The sequence below is a fragment of the Grampus griseus genome (assembly GCF_964374135.1).
Source record: "Grampus griseus genome assembly, chromosome: 3".
Taxonomy (NCBI): domain Eukaryota; kingdom Metazoa; phylum Chordata; class Mammalia; order Artiodactyla; family Delphinidae; genus Grampus; species Grampus griseus.
Genome location: NC_139019.1, coordinates 6,419,620 through 6,446,145, shown reverse-complemented (window position 1 = coordinate 6,446,145; position 26,526 = coordinate 6,419,620). Strand labels below are relative to the sequence as shown.

Here is a 26,526-nt window from a genome sequence, read left to right as displayed (position 1 = left end):
GCATTACCTTAAAATATTTTTTTATCAGAAATATAGTTTTGGTAATAAAAAAAATTTGGTAAAATTATATAATCATATAATCATATATGCTATACATATGTAATTTTAATGCACTAATATGAATATTTTTATCGTATATTTTAAGATAAGAATATAAATTATTTTTAGATTATTTAAAAAGAAACGGTGACTAGCTCACAAGATTTAACTGTCTACCCAGGTGACGCTCGTGCCCAAATCCCGTACTGAGAAGCCTTCACGTGTACTGCTAGAGATGCCCTGTGATCTGGTCGCAGTCCCTGCAGAAGCTCTCCCGGAGGGAGAGGCGCCCCGGGAGGTGCTGGCGGAGGAGTGCGGGCTGCCTTTTTCAGCTCAGGGCGGTTTGGGGAGGGTTGGGGGGGCATATATGGGAACCTGAATTGAAAGCTTCCTACACTGTGAAATGGTCCGCTCTCCATGCCACCCCCCGACATCCTCCAAGAAATGGTCAAAAAAAATTTTAATTTTAAAAATCAGAAGTCTCAAGCTTCAGTAAAGTTGTCTTTTAGTACTTTCAGCCAAAAAGCTTTATTCTCTTCCTTTATTTTCCAATTTTATCACCAAATATCCTGAAGATACCGTTTTTCTTCTTTTAAAGTAGCCAATGTTTTCATTGCTTCTAGTTTTTCAACTCCAACCTCTTTGCTTATTATCTCCACAAGGACATCATTTACATCCTTGGCCATATTCTTAGCATCTCTAAAAAAAAGAATAACGGTATTACTGTTTAGGAAACAGTGATTTTTACCAAATCCTCCTTAATTCACGAATCTCACTGCCGAGACTCTGTCACTACACCTTAGTCCTCCCTCCATTTCTCTGGAAAGTGTCCCTCAGTCTCCAGGCACCTACTGCTCCCCCAGGGACAGGCCTCCGCCCAGGACCACTGTCACATGCAATGCTGACCACCCCATTCACAGCTTTAAACACTTCAAAGGCGTCCGTGCACACGATGAGTTATTAACAGACACGTTTACTGAGAACTTGCCAAGGGCTGGCCCTCTATTAAGTGTGTTTCCACGTCCCAGCTCTTTCATTTGCAGGTCGGGCAAGGGGCCCCTCCTGTGCGCTCCTGTGGCCCCTGCACAGCACCCGGTATACCGTGAGCATCTGCTGACCTGGCTTTCCCACAGGGAGCAGGTGGCTTGGGATAGGAGTGCATCTCATTTACCATTTCTCTCTCGACATCTGCACAGTGCCAAATACTTAGTAGGCACTCGAATGTTTATTGAATGAATGACAGGACTCTAACGTCTCAGGAATTGAACTTGCCCTGCCCCCTCACAGTAAAATTTCCTGAGAAAGTTTTAAGGGCTGTCATGCTCTCCCCTCAAGTACTCTGAGATCACTTCTAACCCCACGGCCCTTCCCCATGTCCCGCGGCTGCAGCTGCCAAACCTACCGGCCCTCTGCCTGCTTCCCACTGGACTATCGGCAGCAAAGGCTCCCCTTTGAGTCAGTGTCCCCTGGACTTAGGGACAAGTTCGCTCCTTCCTCAGTGGCTGTTCTTCTCAGTCTCCTGTGTTCGGTCCATGTTAGAGTGCCGTGGGGTGTCACTCTGAGCCCTCACCTCTGACCAGCTATGAACGCTATCAGCTTCACTTCACGGATGTGAAAAATGAAGCCCCAGTGACGGTGCAGAGTTATTTCCGCGTTACTGTTTTAGGAGTTTTTTAAGATGTTTAAGAACCCCTCCAAGTCCTCAATTACCAGTTACTCATATATTTGTACTTATGTTTGCACAATGGACTTCACCTCCATTATTAGAGCTGCATCTAAGCCTTCAACCTATATCTGACACTGACAGCACTGTCCTCTGCAAACAAAAGAAAGATCAAATGCTTCACTAAAAGTAAATGAAAATGTAAACCAACACAGCGTCCAGAAGCTCTGCCCTTTCTGACCTAGAGCAGCGTTTTCTAGCTGAGGACTCGTTAATGGGTCATGAAATCAACTTTGTAGCCAAAGTCAGATTTTTGTAAAATGATAGAACAAACGAAATATAAGTTATCAGAATGTGTCATAAAAAGTAAGTAGAAAAAGGAAGTTTTGTTTTATGAACCTTTTCAATTATATTTATATGTATTCTACGTCACTATGCCAGTAGTTCTTTCTCTGTATCATAGTTTAAAAAAAACAAACAAAAAAACCTGACCTGATGACTTACGGAATGTTTTAAATGCCAGGGATGTGTTAGGATAAAAAAAGAGTAATTTCTTATTTCAAAACTCCTTTTTAACTGGTAAACATTTTTGAGTTCCATTAAAACAAGTAGCTAAGTTCCTAAAATTTTTATTTTCTATGGCAATCTTGGGTTTCTATAATGGAGCTTATATCAAAAAGTAGATGAAACATAAGAATGACTCCTGGCTTATGTCAACTTTGACATCATAAATTATGCCTTAAAGAAAAAGGATCCTAGACCCACATTCTCAGAGTCAAAACCAAAGCTGTTTTCCTTGGCTAGGTCGACTGCACAAATCACATTTTCACTATTTACTGATACAACAAAATCAATCCTGAGACAGAATGTAACGTTAAGAGGCTAAAAACGTATTTAAAACAGCACAAAGCATTCCCCAATGCATGAGTTTATTTTCTTTTTTTTGAGGGGGGGCCACGCTGGCCAACTTCTTGGCTATTAAGTGTATGTTAAAAATCATTTTAGAGCTTGTATTTCTATTCCTGTATTTAAGAATCCAATCTCTCATCCATACATGTCCAGATCATTAACCAATCGGTCCCTGGTCTCTTTAATAAACATTACTGACTGCCCTCCCCTCCCCGGCACTTGAGCATGATGGCCACTTACCCACACACGTAAACATGACCATTCTCCTGAAGAAGGACCCTTGCCACCTGCTTGCTGTGACGCTGGATGCTGTCTTGCACATACTTTGCTGGGGCTTCTTCCTCCCCCACAGGAGCATCTCTTGAGAAGGAAACTTTCAAGTGAGTGAGAATTCCACACTTAAGGAAATGTCTGAGCTCCTCTCTGAAATACAATATCTACTGGTCACTGGAAGGTTTGTAATTTAAAGTTGAAAAAGTCTGAAATTAGTATTGTACGGCATGGCTGAGTCTTACCATGCTAGAATTGTGAAGTACCTGAATAAATAATCCCTATCCTTATGTCTGCAGCCAAAAAACAACCACATTGCTCCAAAGTGTCCATCTGGGTGATGTTCTTGCAGTTTCTCTCTAAGTAAAAAAGAAAGTTGAGATGTTTGATATAAAGAATAGGTAAAAGCAATCTTTCTTTTTCCTTTTACCTCTCCAGGTAGGTCTGTAAAATCCACCTTCGCAGTCACTCAGTCCATGTACTGAATTAACGTTTCACTACCCGCAGCGTACCTGGGCCACTCCAGCAGACACTACAAAAAGTAAGCTTACCTACGAACTGCAGACCTCTATGAGCTTTGTATGACATCTCTGTAGTGAGGATAATTCAAATTATCACATTGTGAAACCCAGACTAATTTCTACATTAAATATTCATAACAATTTTATGAATAAAAATTAACTCTCAACATAATAGAAAAGTGCCACCGGGATTTTTTTTTTTTTAATAAATTCATTCATTTTCTTTATTTTTGGCTGCGTTGAGTCTTCACCGTTGCGCGCAGGCCCTCTCCAGTTGTGGCGAGCGGGGGCCACTCTTCGCCACGGTGTATGGGCCTCTCATTGCAGCGGCCTCTCCTGTTGCAGAGCATGCATGGGCTCTAGGTGCACGGGCCTCAGCAGTTGTGGCGCACGGGCCTAGCAGTTGTGGCTTGCAGGCTCTAGAGCACAGGCTCAGCAGCCGCGGCACACGGGCCCAGCTGCTCCACAGCATGTGGGATCCTCCCAGACCAGGGATCGAACCCGTGTCCCATGCATTGGCAGGTGGACCCTCAACCACTGCGCCACCAGGGAAGTCCCGGCACCAGGCTTCAAAAGGTAGAATGGTCTGCTGTGAAATGTTTCAGAAATGATGGACACGCCCTACATTTTTGATTTCTTAAGAAAAAAAAAAAGAAAAGAAAACAACAAAAAGACTTCGTACAAAGGATATTACTCCACTATCTGGGGAATATTACCTAAGAGTTGTTATTTCACAAACAGGGAGAGAAGCACAATTTTATTTATTTATTTTATAAAAAATAGTTGTGTTCTGATACAAAGATACATGTATTAATATCATTCTGTTGAAAATTACTGATGTTAAGGGTTTAACTTGGAACTGCTGGTGCACTTGGATCTTTGTGACTACCAATTTTATCTAGCTAAGGAATAGATGGGACAGCTGCACATCACCACAGCATAAAGGTGTGCTTGAAATTTGTCCCCAAATACATGCACTATAAACTATGGTTCAGCAGGGGAAAAAGAAAAAGAATGTACTAGAGTAAAAATGGAAGTTCCAGCACAAAGCACAATTTCTAGAAGATATATTTACTTTTCCCATGGTGACAAATTATGCTATGCTATCACATATTTGATAATAATATTTTAAAATAAAAATTTTACAACCAAAGTCCAATATCCTCAAAACCACTGAAAAACAAAAAAGCTCTCTATTACATACTTCCACCCAGGACCACAAGGGACACATTTTCTCACCAGCCAAAGAAAACACATACCTATGTTGCAGGAAGCCAATGAAAGGTGCTATGCCGGTTCCTGGACCCACCATTATGATGGGGACTGAGGGGTCATTTGGTAAATGGAAAAAATTTGTTGCCCGAGGAGATATGGATATCTGAAATATTAAACCAATGCTCATAAGTTCGGGAAAAAAAACAGACAAAAGCATATAACCAAGGTGATGCCTGCTAAAGAAATCAGGAAGTGCAACTTCCCCTCAAAGAAGCATCATAAAATCAAATTGCAGCATTAAACCTTACTGAAACCACAAACACATTTGTCAGTACAGAGAAATAAACAAGTCTGTCTTGTAAATTTTTCTTTTCTATCCAAATCAAAGGTATTTTAAAAATGATAGGCACGATATTTCTGAGGTAGAACACTGAATAAATAATAATTGAGTTGTTTTTCTAGGCCCAAGAAAAAGATCTGCTTCCTAGTAGGCAACCCATTATAGGTGTCATGAAGAAATGCACAAAAAAATGAAGACATTCTTCTTCATGTTAGGACATAAAGGGGCAATGAAGATTAACATCAAGATGGGGTGAAGGTTTTAAGTGAAAATTAGGCAAGCGGAAGAGAAATTAAGGGGCTGCCCCAAAGATACTAGAGCACTGCTACATTTGCTACTCTAGGTCCCATGTTACCTGTGTTTGTTGCAAAACTAGAATAAGTGATATATAGATAAACAAAATCTTTTTGCTATAATTTCAAAAGGGTTTTCTTCTAAATCACGTGCCAGGGATACTTAAGGGAATCAATTTGTAAATATATTCATCTTTCAGTTTCACTTTGCCATATGCTTTAGTTACACAGAGTGATAATAACAGTTAAGAATGACAGGAATCTTCCCTCCATTCCCTACTGGTATAATTGTATATATTTTAACCTTTAATTCAAGGAAAATTGTCTGAAGTTCATCAACAGGATGAACACAGTACTTTTTAAAGGAGAACTGGCAGAGCTATATCAACTGATTGTTCTCATTCTGGAGTGAAACTGTAATTAATATTATATTAGCCTTATTCACTTGATTCATCCACTGAACAATGTTACTGAAGGTACTCAATATGACAAACACTAGGACAGAGAAATGAGCAAAACCAAATCTGTCTTCATGGGACTTATATTCTAGTGGGTGGAAAAGACAATAAACAAACATATATTTATAGAATGACAGGTAATGATAAGTCCCAGGAAGCAAAATAAAACAGGATAGGATGGGCATGGCAGGAAACTGCTGAAGAGACCACACTTCCTATGTTCCAGGGACGGCAAAGAGACCAGAACACTAGTCAGCTCCTGCTGTAAATCTCCGAAGGCTTACAACAGCAAACGCTTACTTCTGGCTCTGCTCAACGGCTGCAGCTCTGCACCATGATCTCCTTCACTTGGATCCAAACCCAAGGAGCATCCCTGACCTGAATCATTCCATCCGATGTCAGAGCTAAAGAGCAAGAGAGGCAAGCCACAGCATCCTATCAGGTTCAGAGCGCCTGCTGAGATGTGGCATAATCCTGTCTGCTCACCTTTCACTGGCCAAGGCTGGTCACATGGCCAGGCTACACATGAATGGGAGGGAAAGTCTACTCTTCCTCAGGGGGCAGGGGCATCTGTGAACAACAGTACTATCTACCAGTCGGGGGAGGGCATGCGGTGGACGGATCCTGAATAAAACATGGTGCTACACGGCACAACGAAATTTAAGTAGCTTTAAATTATATCCTTTCTATATGTACCTCTAGGCCTCAACACTGGGTAGTCAACAAAGGTCTGTTAAAATGTGGAAAGAAGAAGAAAAGGGCAGGAGGGAGGAAAGAAAGAATATGTGAAAGGCACACAAAGGTGTCTGTAATACAGCATCAATATACTTCTTTTTTTTTTAGCTTTCTGGAGATCATCTGCTATTTTTATGAGATCGTGAAATGACACAATACTTTCATGTCAGCCCTACAATATTTCTTTACAAAAAAGGAGTTTCTCATGTTCTCAGTATTTTGTTGATATGAGGGACACATACGGTAAAGAACCTGCTCCAGGCAGCAGATTGGGAAAATACCAAGTTAAAGGGCCATTTTAAGCCCTAGTCTTCCCTTAGGGTCACTCAAGTGTGTATCAGAAGTCTTAAATCCCCCTAAGTGCTGTCAACGTTTTAACTTCAGTAACTTACAGCAACCAAACCAGTAATAAGATAACATTACAACTGACATGTTCATTCTTCAATACCATGGAGAAGACGTCATGACAAAGACTGAAATTTCTTTTAAATTTCAACCATCCTTGTGGGTGAGGAGGGAGAAGGTTAACTGCTCCCTATGCGTACGGTCTCGAGTGAGATTTTGCCAAGTGTGGATCAAAATATAAAATAACACCACGGCTCCAACAAAAGGGGAAGAAACGGGCAGGGTAAAATCCTACCCCAAACTGAAGGATGTAAAATTAATCTCTGGTTGTCAGCTGCCACTTTAAGATGACTCCTTTGGGGCACAGGACACCGACTGAGCACAAAATGAGGCTCTTCCTCACTGCCAGCCTTCACCACGCACATGACTCCTCCTGTGCCAAGCTACCAAGAACACTGACGCAAGGTCTTCTCCTTTATGAAGTGACAAGCAAGAAGCAAAGAGCGTATGCGTTATACAAAATTCATGCTTTACACGTTTAGGAAACACATGGACTACACTGAATGAAAGTAATGTTCTCCTGACTTTCCAAAAGAGATATTACAATTCAAGTAGGGCATACATTTTCCTTTGAATAATTTGAGGGGAATGGACAATGCAGGGGACCCTACATTGTCTTTTCTAATCGGGCAGAGAGCACACTTCTAATGATACCCAAACTGCCCACTCCTAGTACCTCGGGCGCCAGGGCCTTCTCGCCGTCTGCCCGGGAGGCACGTGTGTTCGGCTGAAGAACCGATTCAACCAACGTGGCCAGCCAGCCCGTGCACACGCCCTTCCGCAGAGCCACCGCCGTGGTGTCAGACCCAAACTCCACGATGTTAAAAATGAAATGAAGCTTCCCTGGGTGAAACAGACTCGAGCTGCAAAGACACAGAGACAAGTTTGTAAACGCCGCCTCAGGACTCACACACACAGGCCAAGCTAGGCCTTTTTTACTGCATGAGGGTATTTGCTAATGGGCTCTAAACCTACCTTCTTCCTCTTCAGAAAACAGTTCTGCTGCTTACTTCAAAGCCCCCCCCACCCCGACCTAGTTTTGTGATGTCATTCAGGACAGTTTCTGGTTACCTGTTTGCCGCCAAGGCTGAATGAGATTTATACCAGCTTTCCTCCCTCCTCCCTACGTCCACCCAGGGAAGGTGGCCGGGCACACCAGTAAAGGCCACACGTGGAGGACCTGCAGACTCGCTCAGTGGGGACACGGCTCTGGACCACGGGAGCCACACCCTACGAACTCCAGGAGGACACAGTCCAAGCCTGCTCTTCTTCACTCCGCATCACGCCTGCTACTGTCCTGCACAAATCTGCTAAGTTTTCAGTAAATGGATTTGTAGCTACTAAGCATTTGGAAGTCAGTTTCATTACATTTTAGGAGAAAGAAGCTAAGTATTATGTTAATAAACGTCAGTACCTTGCACATGAATATGGTCTGGGTTGGAGCTTAGGAAGATGTTCTAGAAAAAAATTAAAATAAGCAATTATTAATTCATTCCTACTGAAAATAAATTATATGTATATATGTAAATTATATGTAAAGATCTGAATTTGATTCCTATTTTCTTATTTAGAATTTCTAAATAACTTGTTTTAATTATATATCATATTTTAGAGCACACATAAATTCACTGTGTCTAAGTAAAATATCACTAAATACTTTTTTCCAATTCTTAAAGACCAGACATATCACATTTCCCCAATCTGAACTCAGTATTTCTACCTAAAAGCTGTTTTTTTTTTTTTTTTAAACATCAAAGGGCAGTAAGAGTAGGGTCCATGAACGGGCCTCAGAGTCAAGGAACCAATTACACTGTTTTCTGGGGTGTGCCCAGAGTTTCCAGATTTGAAAAAAGATCATGACCCAAAAAAGATTAAGGACTATGGAAAATACTTAGGCTTGACATATTTTTCCTTCTTAATATTTATACGATAATAACAAAAAAACAGGAGTGTAATGGTGGACATTTTTCAATCAAGTTATCCAGAAACCTAGTGGTTTTAAGATACACAGGTACTCTTTTAAAAGAGATTAAGAAGTCAGTATTTGAATATCTGATTGTCCACTATCAAACCCTGATAATTTTTTGTGCTCCGTATGTTATATTTTTGATAGCTATTTAGCAAAAATTTAGAAAGACCTTTCTAAAATGTCTGACAGTTGTAATAGGATAAGGTTTAATACAGCGCTCACCTCAATACTTTAGTTAGATTAAGTTTTCTTACAGAAATGAGAAAATAATTAAAACTTTTATGTCTCAATGCCTTTAATTTTTTTACATAACTATATAATAAATGATACATATAGGCTGAAAAAGGTAACAGAAAATCTATAAAAAGAATTGGAACAATTTTTCCATGATTAACAGCTTTACAAGACTTCTTATAACTTCCCTAATGGGTGTTCTGGTTGTTATCCCAACACCTCTATTAGCTCAAAAGACTCAACTGAGGAGGGGTAAGAGTGTTCATTCGCACAGGAACGCAGGAAGGGCAGCCTCACCACTCTGAGGAGGAGGAAAGGGAATACTAAGAAATAAAAAGGGAAAGGGGCAGGGCCTGACTTGTAAAGCGGAGTGTCCGTAACCGTACTCGGCATCAAAAGGGACCTTGGGTAAAAAGTACATGTTTTCCTGTCACCAAACACAAATGCAAATTTTAAACATTTTACTATTTATCACCAAGGAAAACAGAGAGGAGACGACAAAATCACAAGCATAGGAAAGTAACAAGGGTTTTAAAATCCTATAAGATTCTTATAGTCACTGTCCCTAGTAAACGTCTCCAATTCCTGAGGCCAGTTCCTCAGGGAAGATCTTAAACTCTCTTCTGTTGGAGTATGAGGACCAGAAGACACAATCTGGGCAAAAAAACAGCATATGATCTTTTTACATCTGGATGTTTTGTCTCTCCCAAGGCTAATGCCCCGGGGCACCGTGAGTAAGGCCACTTGTTTGTACTGGTGGACCTGCCCAGGTGGGAACGTTTCTGTACCCTGCACACAGAGCACACGCTTCACCAGACCCCATCAATTATCACTATCTTTGAAAAAGATCCTTTTCTTGGCAACCTCATTTTTAGATAAAATTTGGCTAAGAGAATTAAGGCTGGCTATATTAAGAGAGCAAATGACAGTGACAGTGGTAGGAAAGAAAAATTAAAAAATAAAAATTTAAGCTTGGAAGAGAGATTCTTCGACTTCAAGAAGGCAGTTCAGCTGTCAAGGCAGCGTGAAGAGCAGCTGTAAGACGCTTACTTACTGATCACAGTGATCGAGATGCACTCCCACAGGCCTGCAGAGAACTCAAAGGTGCTCTTACCATGGAGAGGCTGCCCCCCGGGGCTGGGGTGACTGTGACAGCATCCACTCACCAAGCAGGAGGCTGAGCGGAGGCTGGCAGGACGGAAAGGCCAGCAGGAGGTCTGAAAGGCAGGCACGGGAGTCTCTGACGAAGCGGTTGTAGTCGGCCGCCCCCTGCCTGCTGCACAGCTCCTGCAGCCGTCGCTTCTCCGCGCCGTCGCCAGTGTGGTCCACGAGGGCTCGCAAGAATGCCTGTGGCCGAGGAAGCCGACTTAAATCACCACGCGCTCTGTGGTTACAGCCGTTAGAATGCTGGCTGAGTACCCACCTGGGGATGTGCCCAGTTATCCAAGAAAAAGTGAGTGTGGTCACTAGGAGTGTGGTCAGGACAAGAACATTTCATCTGTTATTTGTTTTAATGGCAGCCTGTTAGGCAAACCCCACTTTCATGTTCCATTTTTGGTCACCTTCCCTATATCTTAAACCAACCCAATCTCAAATTACATGGCACGTATATGTGAGTAATCAGAAAGTCTCACAACTTAACGTTTTTATCTCGGGACACAGTACCTGTTCTCGCCTTAGCTGATGATTGCAACCCAGATTTCTACATTTATTTGGCCACTGTTATGACAGGCACTGGGCAGGTAAAGTATGGGGCAAAGAGGACGCCTAACTTGCCCAAAAGGCTTCACAGGCGAGTGAGAGCAACAGAAGTCAAGAAGTAACCAGTGTGCGACAGGCTGCCTATCCACCAGGGCACATGGACGTTCAGGGCTTCTGAGGCCAGAGGCTCCCAAGAAGGCAGCCTTGAGCCGAAGGCGGGCTGCACGGAAGAAAGGAAGTGATGGGCAACCAAAGAGATGGCAGAGCCACAGGAGGGCACGGGAGGCAGGCAAAAGCACGGCTCCTGGGGAGCACATGCGCTTCAACACAAATGCAAGGAAATGCGGACACGGGCAGAGGCTGACAAACAGTGAGGGCCAGAACATCCAGACCCCTGCACAGGGACTCTGAGTCACCTCGGTTCCATCGTGGAAAGAGGAGGAGAAGAACATAAATAAAGCAAAACAAGAAAGTCCCAGATCCCTAGTCTCAAAGACTGAACCAAGTCCAAACTCTTGGGCAAAAGACCAAACTTGCTAATGACAACTTTTGGTTCTAATGCAATTCCAAGCACATCCATCATGGCACACATAAAACTCTCATTACTCACGGGAAGCAAAGAACTTCGGCAAGTCATCTGCATCAAAGCTATCTGAAACGCGAGTGGGCTCCCACATCCCGGAGGGCTGGATGCCCTTAACAGGGAAAATGAGATCCATGTTCCTGTGAGGGTCACGGGTTTCCACTGGCCCAGCCAAGAATCCCTGCTTAAACTATCCAGATACCAACAAATTACATGGCTTCTTCAAAGTGCTGGACATAGAACAAGCACCTGGGAAACGTCGTGGCGTAAAGCCCCAGGTCTCTGCATGGATCTCTGGTAAGACAGGAGTTTACCAAGAACACTTCACACCACGCTTTCTCAAGTCAATAAAATTCCCTAAATTACAGGCTAAAACAGTAGCAATTGTAAATCCTTTACAATATTTTTCATTTTACAATTACAGAAACTTCATGGTACTAAAACAGGAAATACAGCACTGTGCAGAAAAAAAACTGACAAACGTTACTAAAACTTAAGTTAGAAATATTTTTAACACAGTAATTTTACTCCAAGGAATTTATTTTTTAAAAAAGACTTCAGGGGGCTTCCCCGGTGGTCCAGTGGGTAAGACTCTGCCCTCCCAATGCAGGGGGCCCAGGGTTCGAACCCTGGTTGGGGAACTAAGAAGTCCGCATGCATGCCGCAACTAAGAATTCGCATGCTGCAACTAAGACCCGGCAGAGCCTAAATAAATAAATAAAAATAAATCTAAAAAAAAAGTTAAAAAAAAATTTTTTTAATAAAAATAAAAAAGACTGGCGGTCCAGCGGTTAAGACTCCACGCCTCCAATGCAGGGGGCATGGGTTCGATCCCTGGTCGGGGAACTAAGATCCCACCCAGCGCAACCAAAAAATAAATAAATAAAAATAAATAAAAACATAAAAAAGACTTCAAACAAGTGTGCAAAGATGAATTAGAATGTTCACCTATGTAGGTTTTTTAAATAGTGGAAAACTGGAAACAACCAACTGTCCATAATCAAATCAACAATTGTTTTTTTCTTAAAATTTTTTTTAATTTATTTATTTTATTTATTTATTTTTGGCTGCACTGGGTCTTCGCTGCCGCGTGCAGGCTTTCTCTAGTTGCAGCGAGCAGGGGTTACTCTTCGCTGTGGTGCGCGGGTTTCTCATTGCAGTGGCTTCTCCTTGTTGCAGAGCATGGGCTATAGGTGCGAGGGCTTCAGCAGTTGTGACACGTGGGGTCAGTAGTTGTGGCTCTCGGGCTCTAGAGCACAGGCTCAGTAGTTGTGGTGCACGGGCTTAGTTGCTCTGTGGCATGTGGGATTTTCCTGGACCAGGGATCGAACCCGTGTCCCCTGCATTGGCAGGCGGATTCTTAATCACTGCGCCACCAGGGAAGTCCTCAAATCAACAACTGTGTTGCACCCATAGCATCTTTTAAAAGTATCTTCAGTACCTTTCCATGCTGGCATATCCAAACTCATTTCCTTTTAAGTAAAAAAAGGCATGCTGCGGAACAGCACATATACTACATGACCTCATTTTTCCTTAGCAAAACAAAATCCAACTGTTAATTGCGGGGGTTTGATTATGAAGGACTTTTGCTTCCTGAGTTACTAACTTTTGTGTCCAGACTTTTTATAAGCATATTACTTTTGCAGTAAGGAAAGATACATTTTTAAATATGTAGTTCACGAAATTTTCAGAAACGGAAGAGTTAAACTAAAACTGTGAAACTATTTAATTTAATCAAGGAGTTCTCATCACAGTGAATCGTAGATTTACTCAAATTGTATCTAGGACTAAGCCCCTCCATAAAGTAGTTCACTTCCCAAAGACTACAAATGCAGTAAACACAGTAATAAAATACAGAATAAACACTGCACTGCGGACAGGGTAGCCCAATAATAGTACTATTTATGCTCACTGGCAATACAAGTTTGGTAAAGCACAACTTGGAAAGTTTACCCATGAATATCCACTTGAGTAACATGGTTATAACAAAATCAGTAGTTCCCGGCATAACACTGACATCTAGTGGATCTTTCTGTCTCCAAATTCATCTAAACATCAATATAACCTACCAAAACCCTTCAATGTTCCCTGCAGAATTCTGACATAATAAATAAGTACAGGTTTTTACACAAAAGGGGTCTTCACAACATTAAACAGGTGGCAAGCAGTGGAAAAGCCCTACACGCCAAGCTTCCTGCCACCAATTAGAGAGAAAAAGTGTCCACGTACAGCTGGAAAACACATGCTACCTAGGGCCACTTTCATCACTAATTACCGTGCTACATCAAGTTAATGTCTAGAAAAATAAGATTAAGAAAAAGCCCTACTTTAAAAATCTCATTTCAGTAGAAAACAAAAAATTTCAGTATAAGCACAACATAAAAATATTTGTCCATGACAATTACAAAAACACTGCACACCTTGGGAACTATTTTGAACACATGCTGTGAAGACCGTATTTTCTAAGCCTTCAAAGGGCAAATACCAGATTTAATAAACCCTACAAAGAGGTGAGCATATTTTTAAATAGTCACCCAAAGAAGAAAGAAAAATACCTTCTTAGGAACCGCTCGTATTTCAAGGCACCAGGTAAGAAGGAACTGGAGAGAACACTTCTCAGGTATATGCTGGGGCAAGGCTGCTCCTTTTCAGGCAGACGGGAAAGAGTCAATGACACAGAAAATAGAGAAGACAATGTTTTCCATCCCTAAAAACACTAATAGCTGTAATATTTTACATTATAGTGCTATCAAAGTACTTGTGGCAATATGACTTGTGGCAACGTTTATTCAGTTAAAAAATTTCCTCAAAAGGAATACAGAAGAAAAAGCCTACTTTACAAAAACAATGGTTATAAATTCAACGGCATTATTGTACCAACCATACCTACCAAATCTAAGTACACCAAACAAAAGAAAGGGAAATTATCCAAAACCACTGAACAAAAGAAAGGAACAAAAAGCCAAAAGATGGCAGTGGTCCAATAACACTGCCTATCATCCTCAAAAAGAATTTCAGAACTGACTGAATTCCAGTTCAAGATTCTAAGCAAATAACTAAAAAATAACTTCCTTTAATTATGGAGCAAGCAATTATTTTCATACATTAAATAAGCAAAAACAAATACGCTATGAGAAACAAACATTAAAAAAAATTTTTTTTTTTTTTTTGTCCGTGCCATGTGGCTTGCAGGATGTTCCCCCGATCAAGGATTAAACTTCAGCCCCGGCAGTGAAAGCCTGGAGTCCTAACAACTAGGCCACCAGGGAACTCCCAACAAAAGACTTTTAAAAAAGATTCATATAATACAGTTTTTTTTGTGTGACAATATGCTAACCTAGAAACAAAATAATGCTGATTGCAAAAAACAGCCTAACAAATCAGCCCTAGTCAACTAACCAATCTGCTTCTCCAAAACCAGTTACATTCATTTTCTTAAGCGTTCCCCAGTTTGCTGCAAGCTTGCTGATTTCCAGAGTTTGGAAAAAGCTGATTCTTCAACTTCACTTTTAATGTCTGTAAGCATCCAATAAGCATAAACTCTATTTATGCATAATAGAGTTTATAATAGAGTTTATAATAAGCATAAACATCTCATTCAGTGTAACTGACTCATTCAGGGTACTTGACGTGAAAGTTAAAAACCTCCAAGACCAGCAAGTGGCTGTGTTCCGCCTGCTGATCCATGGCCGACCCCCGGGCATCTGTGCAGACTCGCCCTGGTCACCTCCAATCCCTTGGCCCAATGACATCCTGGGAAATAAAAGATCAGGGCTGTACCTTTCTTCTTCGTGTCGGCCTTAATGTTCAGGACGACACAATGTTCTCTCCTGTCTGTGAGCTGCAGTCTTTGGAGTAGGTGCTGCACCTCTGAGTCACTGTTGGGACAGATCACGTTAAAGGCATCTCCAGGCTGGTAGGAAAAATCTGTTTTCTAGAGAAGAACCAACATGAAATACAAAAAATTCCACATGAGTTAAAAGAGTTTTAGTTGTGGGGTAACAGAGTTTTAAATATATGACCACTTGAATAAATGAATTAGTTTATTGCAACTAGAATTATTTTGTTTCTGACAAATAAGCCCAAGTAACCAAACAAACATACTTTTATTAGGGGTTATTTTTTAAAGAAATTCTGTAGTTATCCAATGTTTTGCTTTACACTGAGTATTCATAGACTAGAAATTAAGACCCTCTGCCTCTTCTAAAAATCAAGGTGCTCTGGTAAGCAGTGTTTTAATAATCCATGTAAAAGTCCGCTCATGAAAACATACACACACACACACATTAGGAGCAAAAGAAACTACTTAAGGCCGTCTGCACTGGTTTTCAATTTCCTTTCTTTACTCCTTTTCTCTGGGGAGGAACAGGGGTCGGGGAGAGCAATTTCTTTTCCCTTAATGACACACGACGTCAAACCGCCTGGCTTGGTACTGGTCGTGCACAAACCCGGGCTCCAGGTGGAGCCACCGCCCACAGCAGGTCTACTTAGAGCAGTGCGGGGTGTGGAATGCTCCACAGAGGGGCTTCTGGCCACACACGCTCACACCTCTAGCCTGGGAGGGACACACGCTGTCCCTACCAGGCGGCCAAACCTTGCCTCTTTATGACGAAAGTACAGAACAAGAGTGAAATGGTTTGGTGTACATACGATATTTAGCAACATGGATTAAAATGTTCAAAAGGAAGATGGAACTACTCAATACTCCGTAAGCAAAACCATCTAGTTCTGATGCCTGTCACATTTCTTTCTTTCTATGAGAAACTCAATTAAAGCCACATCGACGGCCTTGGTGCACCCTCTTCTGAGAGCCCAGCCCACGGAACCTCACAGGGCCCTCGTCAAGGGTTGAGCTACGTGGCTGTGAGGACGTACAACCACAGTTTCTTAACCTGAGGCCAATGAGGCAGCAGCTGGGGAAGCCTCATGGATGGGGTTCAGAGAGGGAGCACATCAACGCCCGAAAACTGTGTGCAAAGTGTTTATATATAATCATTCTTCTGGAGAGGGGGTCCATGATTTCTTCCAGATCCTCAAAGGAACGAGGACCATCACTTTGAGAAGTGAATGTCACATGACTGTCTAGTCTGGCTCTACTTCCAACTAGCCGCTGACCTCAGGTAAACAGCTTCCTTTCCAGGGGCTCTTACGGAAATACTGCTCTGATTCCATTATTCTTTCGTGGCTTAATGAGTAAGGCAGCAACACTATGCTCTCAAGTAGAATCACCTCCAGTCACTCATTTTAGGCTCTCCTTGAAGTGAAAAGAAAAGGTATGAGGCAGAGAGAAAAAATGATGGGTCAAGAATAAAAAGGCCGCTGTCCAGCCACAGACCTCACTCTTCCTGAGTGTGTAGATGAGGACACAGCACAAGTCTCTGCACTTGCTGGCAACATCCCTGCGCTCAGAAACACATTCTGTAACTTACTGAAATGTCCAATTCTATCAGAAGAGTGGTTTTTATGGCATCATTCGTAGTCAGTTGAACTGCCTTTGAAATTGGAACGTGAAAAATTGGATCCACTGAGGTCACAGGTGCTTGGCTTTCCTCCTTGAGAAACAAATGTGATAAAATATTACTAAATGCAGTTTTCAATTATACTTACCACTGCTTCACTTAGTGACAAGGTGAGAGCTACAGGATCTTTTAAAATGCCCTGCTATTTAAGTATTCTCCCCTAAGGTAAATGGCTACAGACATACACCTCTCAGTCTTTCAGAAAAGAAGCTCATCTACACCTTAAACTTGCCTATTCGACTTTAGAATTTCTGAGATATACGGAAAATATCAGATACTACCATTTTTCATGTAAAGGTCTAACAGTCTTCCTAATGAACTATGCAAAAAGAAATAGCACGTGGCATGCGGACAAAGGTTTAGCTAAGGTGCTCTTTTCCATCTCTATCCATAAAGAGGACTAGACATGTTCACTTTCACTTGAACATTTACAATTTTGCCCCAAGACCATGACATCGTTCCTGCTTGCTGGTACAAGACAGTGCAAATAAATGTAGAACATCTGGACACTCAGCAAAACATCACAATAGTCCACAGTATCAACACCATTATGCTAATCAGATGATGCCGGAGTCTTCTGTGCCTTATGGAGATTGAGGGCCTGTGGTGTATGTACAATTTTTAGGATTCCAATGTTTGGTGCGTGTCAGGACATCCCCCCCCAAGTAAAGCATACACTATCTCATCTTGCACTTCACTTCACATAGAGAGATGCATTACACCTGGCAGGCCTCTCTTCAGGCTCTGGGATACTGAGATACTGCTCCAACCCAAACACCAGGTGACACAAAAGTGGCCAGCGTTGAGGGGGGCCCAGAGCAGGAAGGAGCTCTGCAGCAGGACCCCGTGACACGCTCATCGGAGGCTGTGTTGCTTGTACTACACAGTCCAGGAGATCCCATGGCGTTAGAGGCAGAAGGGATGGGGAGACGACGCTGTGTGGCCTGAGTGGGTCCAGCTGAAGGCTTTCTTATGGCTGCACTGAAGCTCAGCTTCCCACTCAGCCAATCCTGCTTCCACCCTCCCCTCTCCCACCCACCCTGCCCCCAAGGTGATGATCCCAAGAGGATGCCCTAAAAAAGGAAACTTTTTTCCCCAACCCCTTATCCTCTAGGTATATCCTTTGAACAGATTTACACACGTTTCCCTTAAATAGTTGAGATTTTTAAAAATCTTTTAACCACATTACCAACAACTCAAGCCTATTTAATGATAGCTACCATAAAAGAAACTCTCAGCAGCTTCTCAGTGAAGTGCCTTGTCAGATCAGTCAGCGCTCACAGCCTCTGCCACATGCACCCGGCCTTGCAGCGAGCACACGGGGGCTGGCTCTCCACAAGTCCATGCACCCTGCTCCCACCAGCCCGGCATGTTTACTAGAACCACCCATGCCTGTTCCCAGCCCTGACTACCATGTACTTATTGTGATTTGCCCCACTTAATAAATAATGAAGTATAAGTGCAAAGGCAATAACCCACGGCTGGTCATATAAAACCATACCTGTTTATCTGAATGCATTAGAGAAACACTACTAAAGGTGGGGTTTATGTGAGAAAGCCCCTGTGGGACTCCAATCAGCCACTCTAAAACAGAGGGCTTGGCTCTGCATTACAAGATTGGCTGCACTGGAATTTATTCTAAGCATGCTGGAAGAAACTTCAGGGTACCATACACCGGCAATCATGGGGTAATATTAGCTATTATTCAACTCGATGCTCAAAAATTTACAGACCACTTTAAAGTCATTTATTTATTGATAGGAAAAATACTCTAGGCAAAGAGAAAAAGACTTAATATAGACAAAAATATATGTGTAAGATATTATCAAGAAAAAGAAAAACCCACAAAGTGAAGTAACCCAGAATACCGAAAATCCATACTGGAAAAAGATTTTCCTATAAATGAGTCCTCTGAGTTTAGCTGCTGAGATAACTTCCCGACTGCCCACAACAACTTGCCCTCATCTGGCCAACACATAAAGTGAGAAACCAAGAAGTTAATTCTCCAAAATAATGGAGAGACTGAGCTGTTAACCATTTCCTTCTTCAAAGAAAGGGAATGTAACAACACAAGCAGGTGTGCCATGCGTGGAGGTAGCACCTCTCCAGTGACTACTCAGTTCTGCCACTGCAGTGCAGAAGCAGCCACAGGCACCGCGTGAATGGACAGGCATGGCTGGGTTCCAATAAAACTTTATTTACAAAAGAGAGGTGGGAGACCACACTCTCCCTGCACGCCACAGTCTGCTGGACTCCATCATAATGTAATTTAAAAAACACCACCACCACCACCACCCACGGCACATAAAGTAAAACTGCTTACCTGGCCGAAGGACTCCTCCAGATGCACCTGTAAATATTCTGGTGGTAAAGCAGGAATATTCAGAGAGGCCTGTGAAAGCGGGGGTATTGAACGGGCAAGCGAGGGCTCAAAGTCTGCAACCAATGTATTTGATTGACCTCTGTCCACTGCATTTTGCTCTAAAACTTCAGCATCCTTTCGTCTGGAATCATCTAATCTCAGAAGTCCGACCTGTGATTCAACGTGTAGTAATTCCGGTGTCACGGGGTCTGTCCTCCGGGAGGCATTAGATGCCACTGTGAGAGTTCCATTCATCCCCTCTTTTCCTTTACTCAACAGAAAATGCTTCGCCAGGGCGGCCCAGAGTCCATTAATCCATGGCTCAACCACAAGTTCTAAACTGGATTGTTGTAATAAAAAAGGAAAAAAGAAACAAATGCCTCAGTTCTCCATTTAAATACATAACAATTGGATAATGGCAGAATCTGTCCATTTGACAGAACGCTGTGCAACTGTCAAAAACACTAAATATGGAGGCTATTCAGAATACAAAAAATACTTATGAATGATTAAGCTAAAAAGCAGAACATTAATGTGTTCATTAGCGCTGCGCTGTACAAAATTCAGAGAGCAAAAATGAAGATAATTTAGTAAAAGGTAATAGGAGTGTGATTCCTCTTAACTTCCTAAAATAGAGTTGGTAATTTAAGAAGCTGTAATTTTAGACAGGCATGCTAAATTCTGATGAGGTTAACAGTACTTATCCAAAATCCAAGTCTACTCTAATATCACAAATGATAATTACATCAATCGAATGCACCTTTTTTTTTTCTGCCTAGCCAATTTACTGATCTTTATTTCCCACAGATTAAAATATTACCAAGAAACCACTCCAGATTAATGCTCTTTTGACTAATAGTTCAAACCTTCGATCAGTTCTGAGCAATTATTCCGATAAAATTTCCAGGCAGGCTGACCACAGGGGAAAAAAGCAATCATCCTTTAGGAGAGCTGAATTAATCATAAATACAGGGGACTTCCCTGGTGGTGCAGTGGTTAAGACTCCAGTCTACATTCTTAACCCCTTCAATGTGGTGGTACTTTAAGCCAAGATGTCTCCTTGAAAATATTTTAATTTTAGAAAAGAGTACTTAGGTTGACAACTTAAGAGATGCAGGCTGCTGAAATATACATACAAGAATTTTAATGCTCGATCCAATAAATGAACAGGGAAACCAAAAGTCTTTGAAGTACAATATGAACTGAGCAATAGGACTAATGGATGTATAAGGGTTTAGCAATTAAATAGCTCAAACAGGACAATAAACATTTAATGCCAACAAGCTTCGGCGCTGGGGGGAAGCCCAATACAAAGGGACAAAACTAAAAGGTAACGTGCAAGGAAATGTGGTAGAGCTTTGTCACCAGACAGGACATATGCCCTGGGGAGATGGAACAAACCCACAGTATCACAGCTGCAGAAAACGACGGATGTAGTGGACTCAAAGGCTGAGTTATGGGGAAATAGAAGTGTCTCCAACACGCCCGGGCAAGGTGATATACGTAGAAAAGCACGACCTTTGCTGAACTTGTCATGATGCATAAACACAGATCTAGTGGGTGAGATTTACTTAGTACATAGGCCTAGTAGAAAAAGAATCAAATGCGTGTGTGTGTGCTGTTATCTGGCTAAAGCAGTTCAAGGATAAACGACAGCATAAGTTGTAGCACAGTACCCATAAGGTTTCTGAATTAAGACATTAGGAACATTTGAAAGGTGGCACATAGAGTGAAATGCTGAATTGTAAAAACAAGAAAAAATAATGAAATAGAAATTATATTTCCGGTTGGCATGGTGGCAAATGGCCAATAGGAGGGAGAACACCAAGGAGCCGGTGTGCCAGGAAGGCCTCTGACCCGCATCCTCCAACCGTAACTCGTGGCCTGCTGGGCACCTTCCACATGGGAGGTCCCGAGTCCAGTCGCTCCCGTGGGCACACGCTACCCAAGTGCCTAAAGAAAATGCTGACTTTTTGCAAACACCTACACATTTTTAAGACTAAGGTAACCGTACTGGGGCACCTCTCCTAGTTTCTTCCATTAACAGATATTGAGATGGATAAGGCACATAAAAAAAAATCAGCAACATAGATAAGTGAAACTCTGGATGGTCTTCTTTGGTGCTAGAATTAAAAACAGCTAACAAAACTAAAATAAGACTTTCAAGATCGAAGTTTAGTGCTAAATCAAAAGTGAACCCCTTTTATAAACTCACTAACTTTCATCATGTACAAACAAGGTTTACTGGAAATGACAGAAAATACGTTGCTCTTACCCTACACAGTCATCCGCGTGGCCAGTGTCATAGAAACGCTGGGCACCAAGCTCCTGAAATCGTTTATCTATTATCTTCCCCCCATTACAGAAGTACGTGTATTCTGAATCACCCAGACCTAAAGAGACCAAATAGGTTATTAGTATGCAATAAGGTTTAAATTTAATCACATACAGAAGAGAGAAACAAAACATTTAAAACAATACCATTCCATGCTGTTGTTGATGGAACAAGAAATAATGTATAGCTTCACGTTTTCTTATTTTTTCCTTGAGAAATACTAAGTATACAAATAGAAACAAATAAATTCTTTGGACCACTATTAACAGATATAGATCTCACATTTTTGTTTCCATGAATCTGTGTAAAAATATGGCAATCTGTAAACAAGGATTAAAAACATGTAATATCTGTATTTGAAGACTTTTCCAATCTACTGAAGGGTCTGCAAACTATAGCCTGTGAGCCAATTACCACCCACTGTCTTTGTAAATAAAGTTTTATTGGAACACAGCCAAGTCTACTGGTTCACACCTTGTTATGGCAGGTTCAAGCGACAACAACAGAGATAAGTAGATGGTATAGAGACCAGTGGCCTGCAAAGCCTAAAATATTTACTATCTTGTCCTCTACCGTTTACTGACTCCTAATCTAGAACATGAAGAGGTTACATCTGAAACACAACCAACCATTTATTTGCTCTGTTTCTGTGTTGGATAAATTAAGAATTGCTTCTATGTTTCCTGGTAAGAAATGGACTAATATTTCATACCTAGTTGAAAATTTAAAATTAAAAGCTTAAATTTTTTAGTTGTTTAATTGTCTTCCTGGATTTTTCCTACAAGAATGAGGTAAGCAATTGGTGGGTCCATATATGGGCCTAAGACTGACTAAAACGGTTGGATAAGCTTCAGTGTTGCCTTTTAAATAATTTTTGGAGGAATTTTTAAAGCAATATGTACAGGTCCACTCTTGAAAATAAAGAAACTGGAAAAAAACAAATTAAAAAGATGTGAACACTCTAAAATGCTCTCTTGAATACATTACACGACAGATCTTGGCCAGGGTCACAACCTCAAAGCTCTAACCAATTATTTATCATAGCACATTCCATCCTTCCTAGGTACCTTCCCCAAACTAGTTCTCAAAGGTGAATACAGATCACAAGCCAGGCAAATGGACCCTGAATTCCCTCTCTCGTGTCCTATCTTGCTGAGCTGGTCCTCTGATCCTTTAATATTTTAAACCTGTACTTCACAGAGCCCTAGGCCAGTGCTTCTTAAGCTGGGATACATATTAGAGTCCCCTGGGAGCTTTAAAAAATACTGATACCAGGACCCTACCTCAGAACAATTAAGTCAGAATCACTGGAGGGGGGCTCAAAATAATGGAGTTGGAAGGAAAACTCCCCCAGCGGATCCCAGTGCATGGCCAGGCTTGAGAACCACATCCTAGGGGAATGGGTCTTCCCCTAGGGAAACTATCACGTCCACCTGAGAGCTTTAAAACAACAACAACAACGCCAAAAAGCACCAGCATGCCAGGTCGCTCCTTCAGGGATTCTGTTCTGGCAGGTTTAGGGTGGGGCCTAGCCACTAACATCGTGAAAATATTTCCTGGTTGAATCTGGTGTGTGCCTGGGGTTAAGGTGCTACTCAGGGGCTCTGCAGAGGAGCTGCTGTGGGGTGAAGACTGGGGAAACAGCACCTTATTTACATTCAAATATCATACATACATAAAGTATTTATATAAAAACCCAAAAAGGACAAAACCCAGGCAATTACACACCATGGCTTTGAAAGATACGTTTAGATACTAGAGTTAAATCCAGCAGCAACAGTACAGTAAGTGCACAAAATACAGTCCACACCTAGTAATCCATACCACAGGTGAGCAAAGAAGTCACCCGGCAGTGTCTTGTCCTGTATGGCTTTAACAAACTTGCGGGCTGTGTCTGGCAGGTCTCCGTCGCCCGTGGTAGAAACCACCACCACAAGAGGCGCTGTTTCAGTTTTCAGATCATACTATAAAATAAGGGTGTCATGTCAGAGGTCTATTACTATATGTATTTTTGACTTAACACATCAGCAAAGCAATCAGGTTAATTTTCCGTCTTGTTGTCTGTATCGCATAACGGCAGAGAGGTACACAGAGCATTTTAAAGTTGGCAAAGAAAGTGTTACTCCTCAGAAATCAGGAAACCTGGCTGTCAGGAAGGGCCCGACTCCCTCAGGGTTCCAGAGAGCCGAGAATATCATCAGTGGTAAACTGAGATCATCAGTGTTTCCGAGTCTTACAAACCAAGTTTCCTTATTCTAATTCTCAACTAAATCTAAGTATTTCCAATAAAGCACTTGCCTGTCTCTATTCGTATCGACTCCATGAGCTCTGCTCCTCAAGAATATCATCTAACTCGGCACAAAGGAATTCATCACTTTATTTTTCATGCTGATATAACAGGTAAAGACTTGAGCTAACATTTTACTGTGCTTATAGGACACAGCACAACTCTATGCAGTTTAAAGTCACTTTAGTTTGAAAAAGACTACCATGATCTAGGAAGCAGAGAGCTATCAATTGGAGAAATCACTCAGCTGGGAAGAGCAAACAACATGACTATGGTGGCAGCAAAAAAATTCACTACTCACCTAACTTTCAAATAGCTGCTGACCCCACTGGGGTCACTGGTGAGGGGGCCAAACCAGGGCTGGTTATATGATGCTGATGACTTTGCAGTAACAGATACAGACTGTACTCCACCCTGTGGCAGCAGCAATGTGAATTCACTTTGAAGGTGCTGTAGAATCACGGAGCCTGCGATTGCTGGTGTCCCCCAGGACCCTCCCTGCTGGGTGACTGACTCCATCGGGGCCACCCTAGCCCTGCTGCATCAAGGAACTTGATGGTTTCCCTGCTATGCACTGAGTTTATAATTCACCTCTGCGGCTGACAGGCTAGTCTTTACAACTAGAGATGCGGGAAAGACCAGAGGAGGTTGTGAACTTGAAAGTGCACTGCAGGGGTGGGTTTTCAAGTACAGAGCTGAATTCGAGGGCTTAGTGGCTGGCACATCACTGTGTGGTATTAGGGAGGAGCCCCTGCTCGTTGCTAGGGCCTGAACTGTATGAAACTATAATCTGAGGGTCTCAATCAAACCAGTTAGTCTGGGCACAGATCTGTTACGATCTCATGTATCCTAAGGTAGGAACTTCTGCAGAGACTGAACGTGATAAAAACAAGCAGTCCCAAGTCTTCTGCAGATCCTTACACCTCCACTTTAACTTCTATTTCACCGAAGAATTCAATGGTTCTTCACTTGGAGGAACTCTGGCATGAATTTCAGGGAAGTTACAAATGGGGCAGCAGGATTCGTGAGGTGGAAAGCGCCCATGTTCCTGTGAACACGCACAACTCATTTGTTCCCAGGCACCCCGTGAGAAAAACAAGGCGAATACTACTATTCCCATTTACAGTTGAGAGTAGTTATTCGTCTTAGTTTTTAAGACTATGTAGTTTAATTCAAAACACACACACACACACACGTAGAAAAAAACTGGCAGGAATCTTGCAACACAGTTGATAAAATAAATTTCTAAGTGTTAAAAAAAAAAAAAGGATCATGGTGGCATTCAGCGTCCCACTTCGTTGTTTAACGTCGCTTCCCAACCAGAATACTTCAAAGTATGAAACCCCGTAAAAACCATGACTTACCTTATGAGACTCACTAATACAGTGAAGATCTGCAGAAAAACCATATGCAACTGCTTTTTCACTTATTTCTTCGGCTATGGCCTTTGCCTGTCCTCTCTGTGTAGCATAGAGTAACAAAAACCTCATCACTTCAAAGCATCTGCTACAGCTGTGACAGTTACACTGACAAATAGAAAAGGGAAAAAGGGATTTCCTTTTTAATGAAGTAGTAATCAACCTGCAGGTATGAATTCTCTTAATTTAAAATAACTGCAACAATATCCACAGATAATACGAAATATACTCCTAAGTTTGTTTGTTAGCATTAATTCTAAAGGTTGAAGAGAGAGAATTCATTAAACCAAGGAGGATACAAGGTACGAAGCTCGAATTCCGCGGCACACAAATCACACTCTGGGGCCAGACTACTGGGGCTTGAATCCAGCCACGATGAATCACTCACAAGAGCAGAACTTTAGGCCAGCTTCTCAACTGACCGGTGGCTCAGCTCCCGCACCTTCAGAGCGGGGACGATGACCATAGTCACCTGACGAAAACAACGGGTGATGGAAACGGCACCGCTTATTATCATAGCTAAGGACCCGGAGCACTTCCCAGGAGCCACGCACGATCCTAGGAGCTTCAGAGAATGAGCCCCTCAGCCCCACAACGACCTCGTAGAGCCTCTACTGCACCCCGCATTTCTCGGGGGCGGCTCGCCGGCACCCGCAGGGCAAGGTCCGGCGGAGAAACAGCGGAGCATGAGCCTGCGTCCGGCCGGGTCCGCGCTCCCAACATTCCTGACCCTCCGGCGCCCCGTCCGGACGCCCTCGCCTGACCCTGCGCCCGAATGTGCCCTTGACCCCGTCTAGAAAAGTGCCGACGGAGGAAGGGCCCACAGGGACCTGCGGGACCGGCTCCGCTGTGCAAACGCCGCGGCGCCGCCGGGGACCCGCTCCCAGAGGCAGCGGGGAGGCCTCAAGGCCGAGTCCCCGGCGTAGCCCGCCCTCCGCGCGCGCCGCCCGCAACCCCGAGGGGCCGGGGTCCTGACCGACCCGCAAGCGCCCAGCCCGGCTGGGGGAGGGACGCGGAAGCCGGTGCCCTCGCCGACCCCGAGCCGGCCACCCTCAGTCCCGTGCTGGGCGGGTGCCCACATCTGGAAACTGCCGCGCCCGTGCCCTCACCTGCGGGGGTCCGGCGGGGACGCTGGGCAAAGCGCAGGTACACACGACCCCCTGCTCCCGCGCCTGCGCACACAGTCGGCGCCCGAGACCAATAGGAAGCTCGGGAAAGGAGCTGGGCCAATCACGGCGCGCCGAACGTGGGGCGGCTCCTCTCCAGGCGC

The 26,526-nt window shown here is 42.8% G+C and overlaps 1 protein-coding gene across 1 annotated transcript; it reads right to left on the bottom strand.

Annotated features, from left to right (window-relative positions):
* Nucleotides 1-26,432, bottom strand: MTRR (5-methyltetrahydrofolate-homocysteine methyltransferase reductase). Its single transcript, XM_082651765.1, has 15 exons — nucleotides 26,366-26,432; nucleotides 25,203-25,364; nucleotides 23,362-23,515; nucleotides 21,492-21,609; nucleotides 19,178-19,556; nucleotides 16,765-16,887; nucleotides 15,116-15,269; nucleotides 13,891-13,979; nucleotides 10,218-10,398; nucleotides 8,263-8,305; nucleotides 7,525-7,711; nucleotides 4,662-4,780; nucleotides 3,148-3,240; nucleotides 2,852-3,034; nucleotides 1-738 (listed from the first exon to the last, which is right to left on the bottom strand). The coding sequence occupies exons 2-15, from the start codon at nucleotides 25,326-25,328 to the stop codon at nucleotides 597-599; spliced, it is 2,091 nt and encodes a 696-aa protein (XP_082507891.1). The 5' UTR covers nucleotides 25,329-25,364; nucleotides 26,366-26,432; the 3' UTR covers nucleotides 1-596.
* Nucleotides 26,433-26,526: the final 94 nt, after the last annotated feature.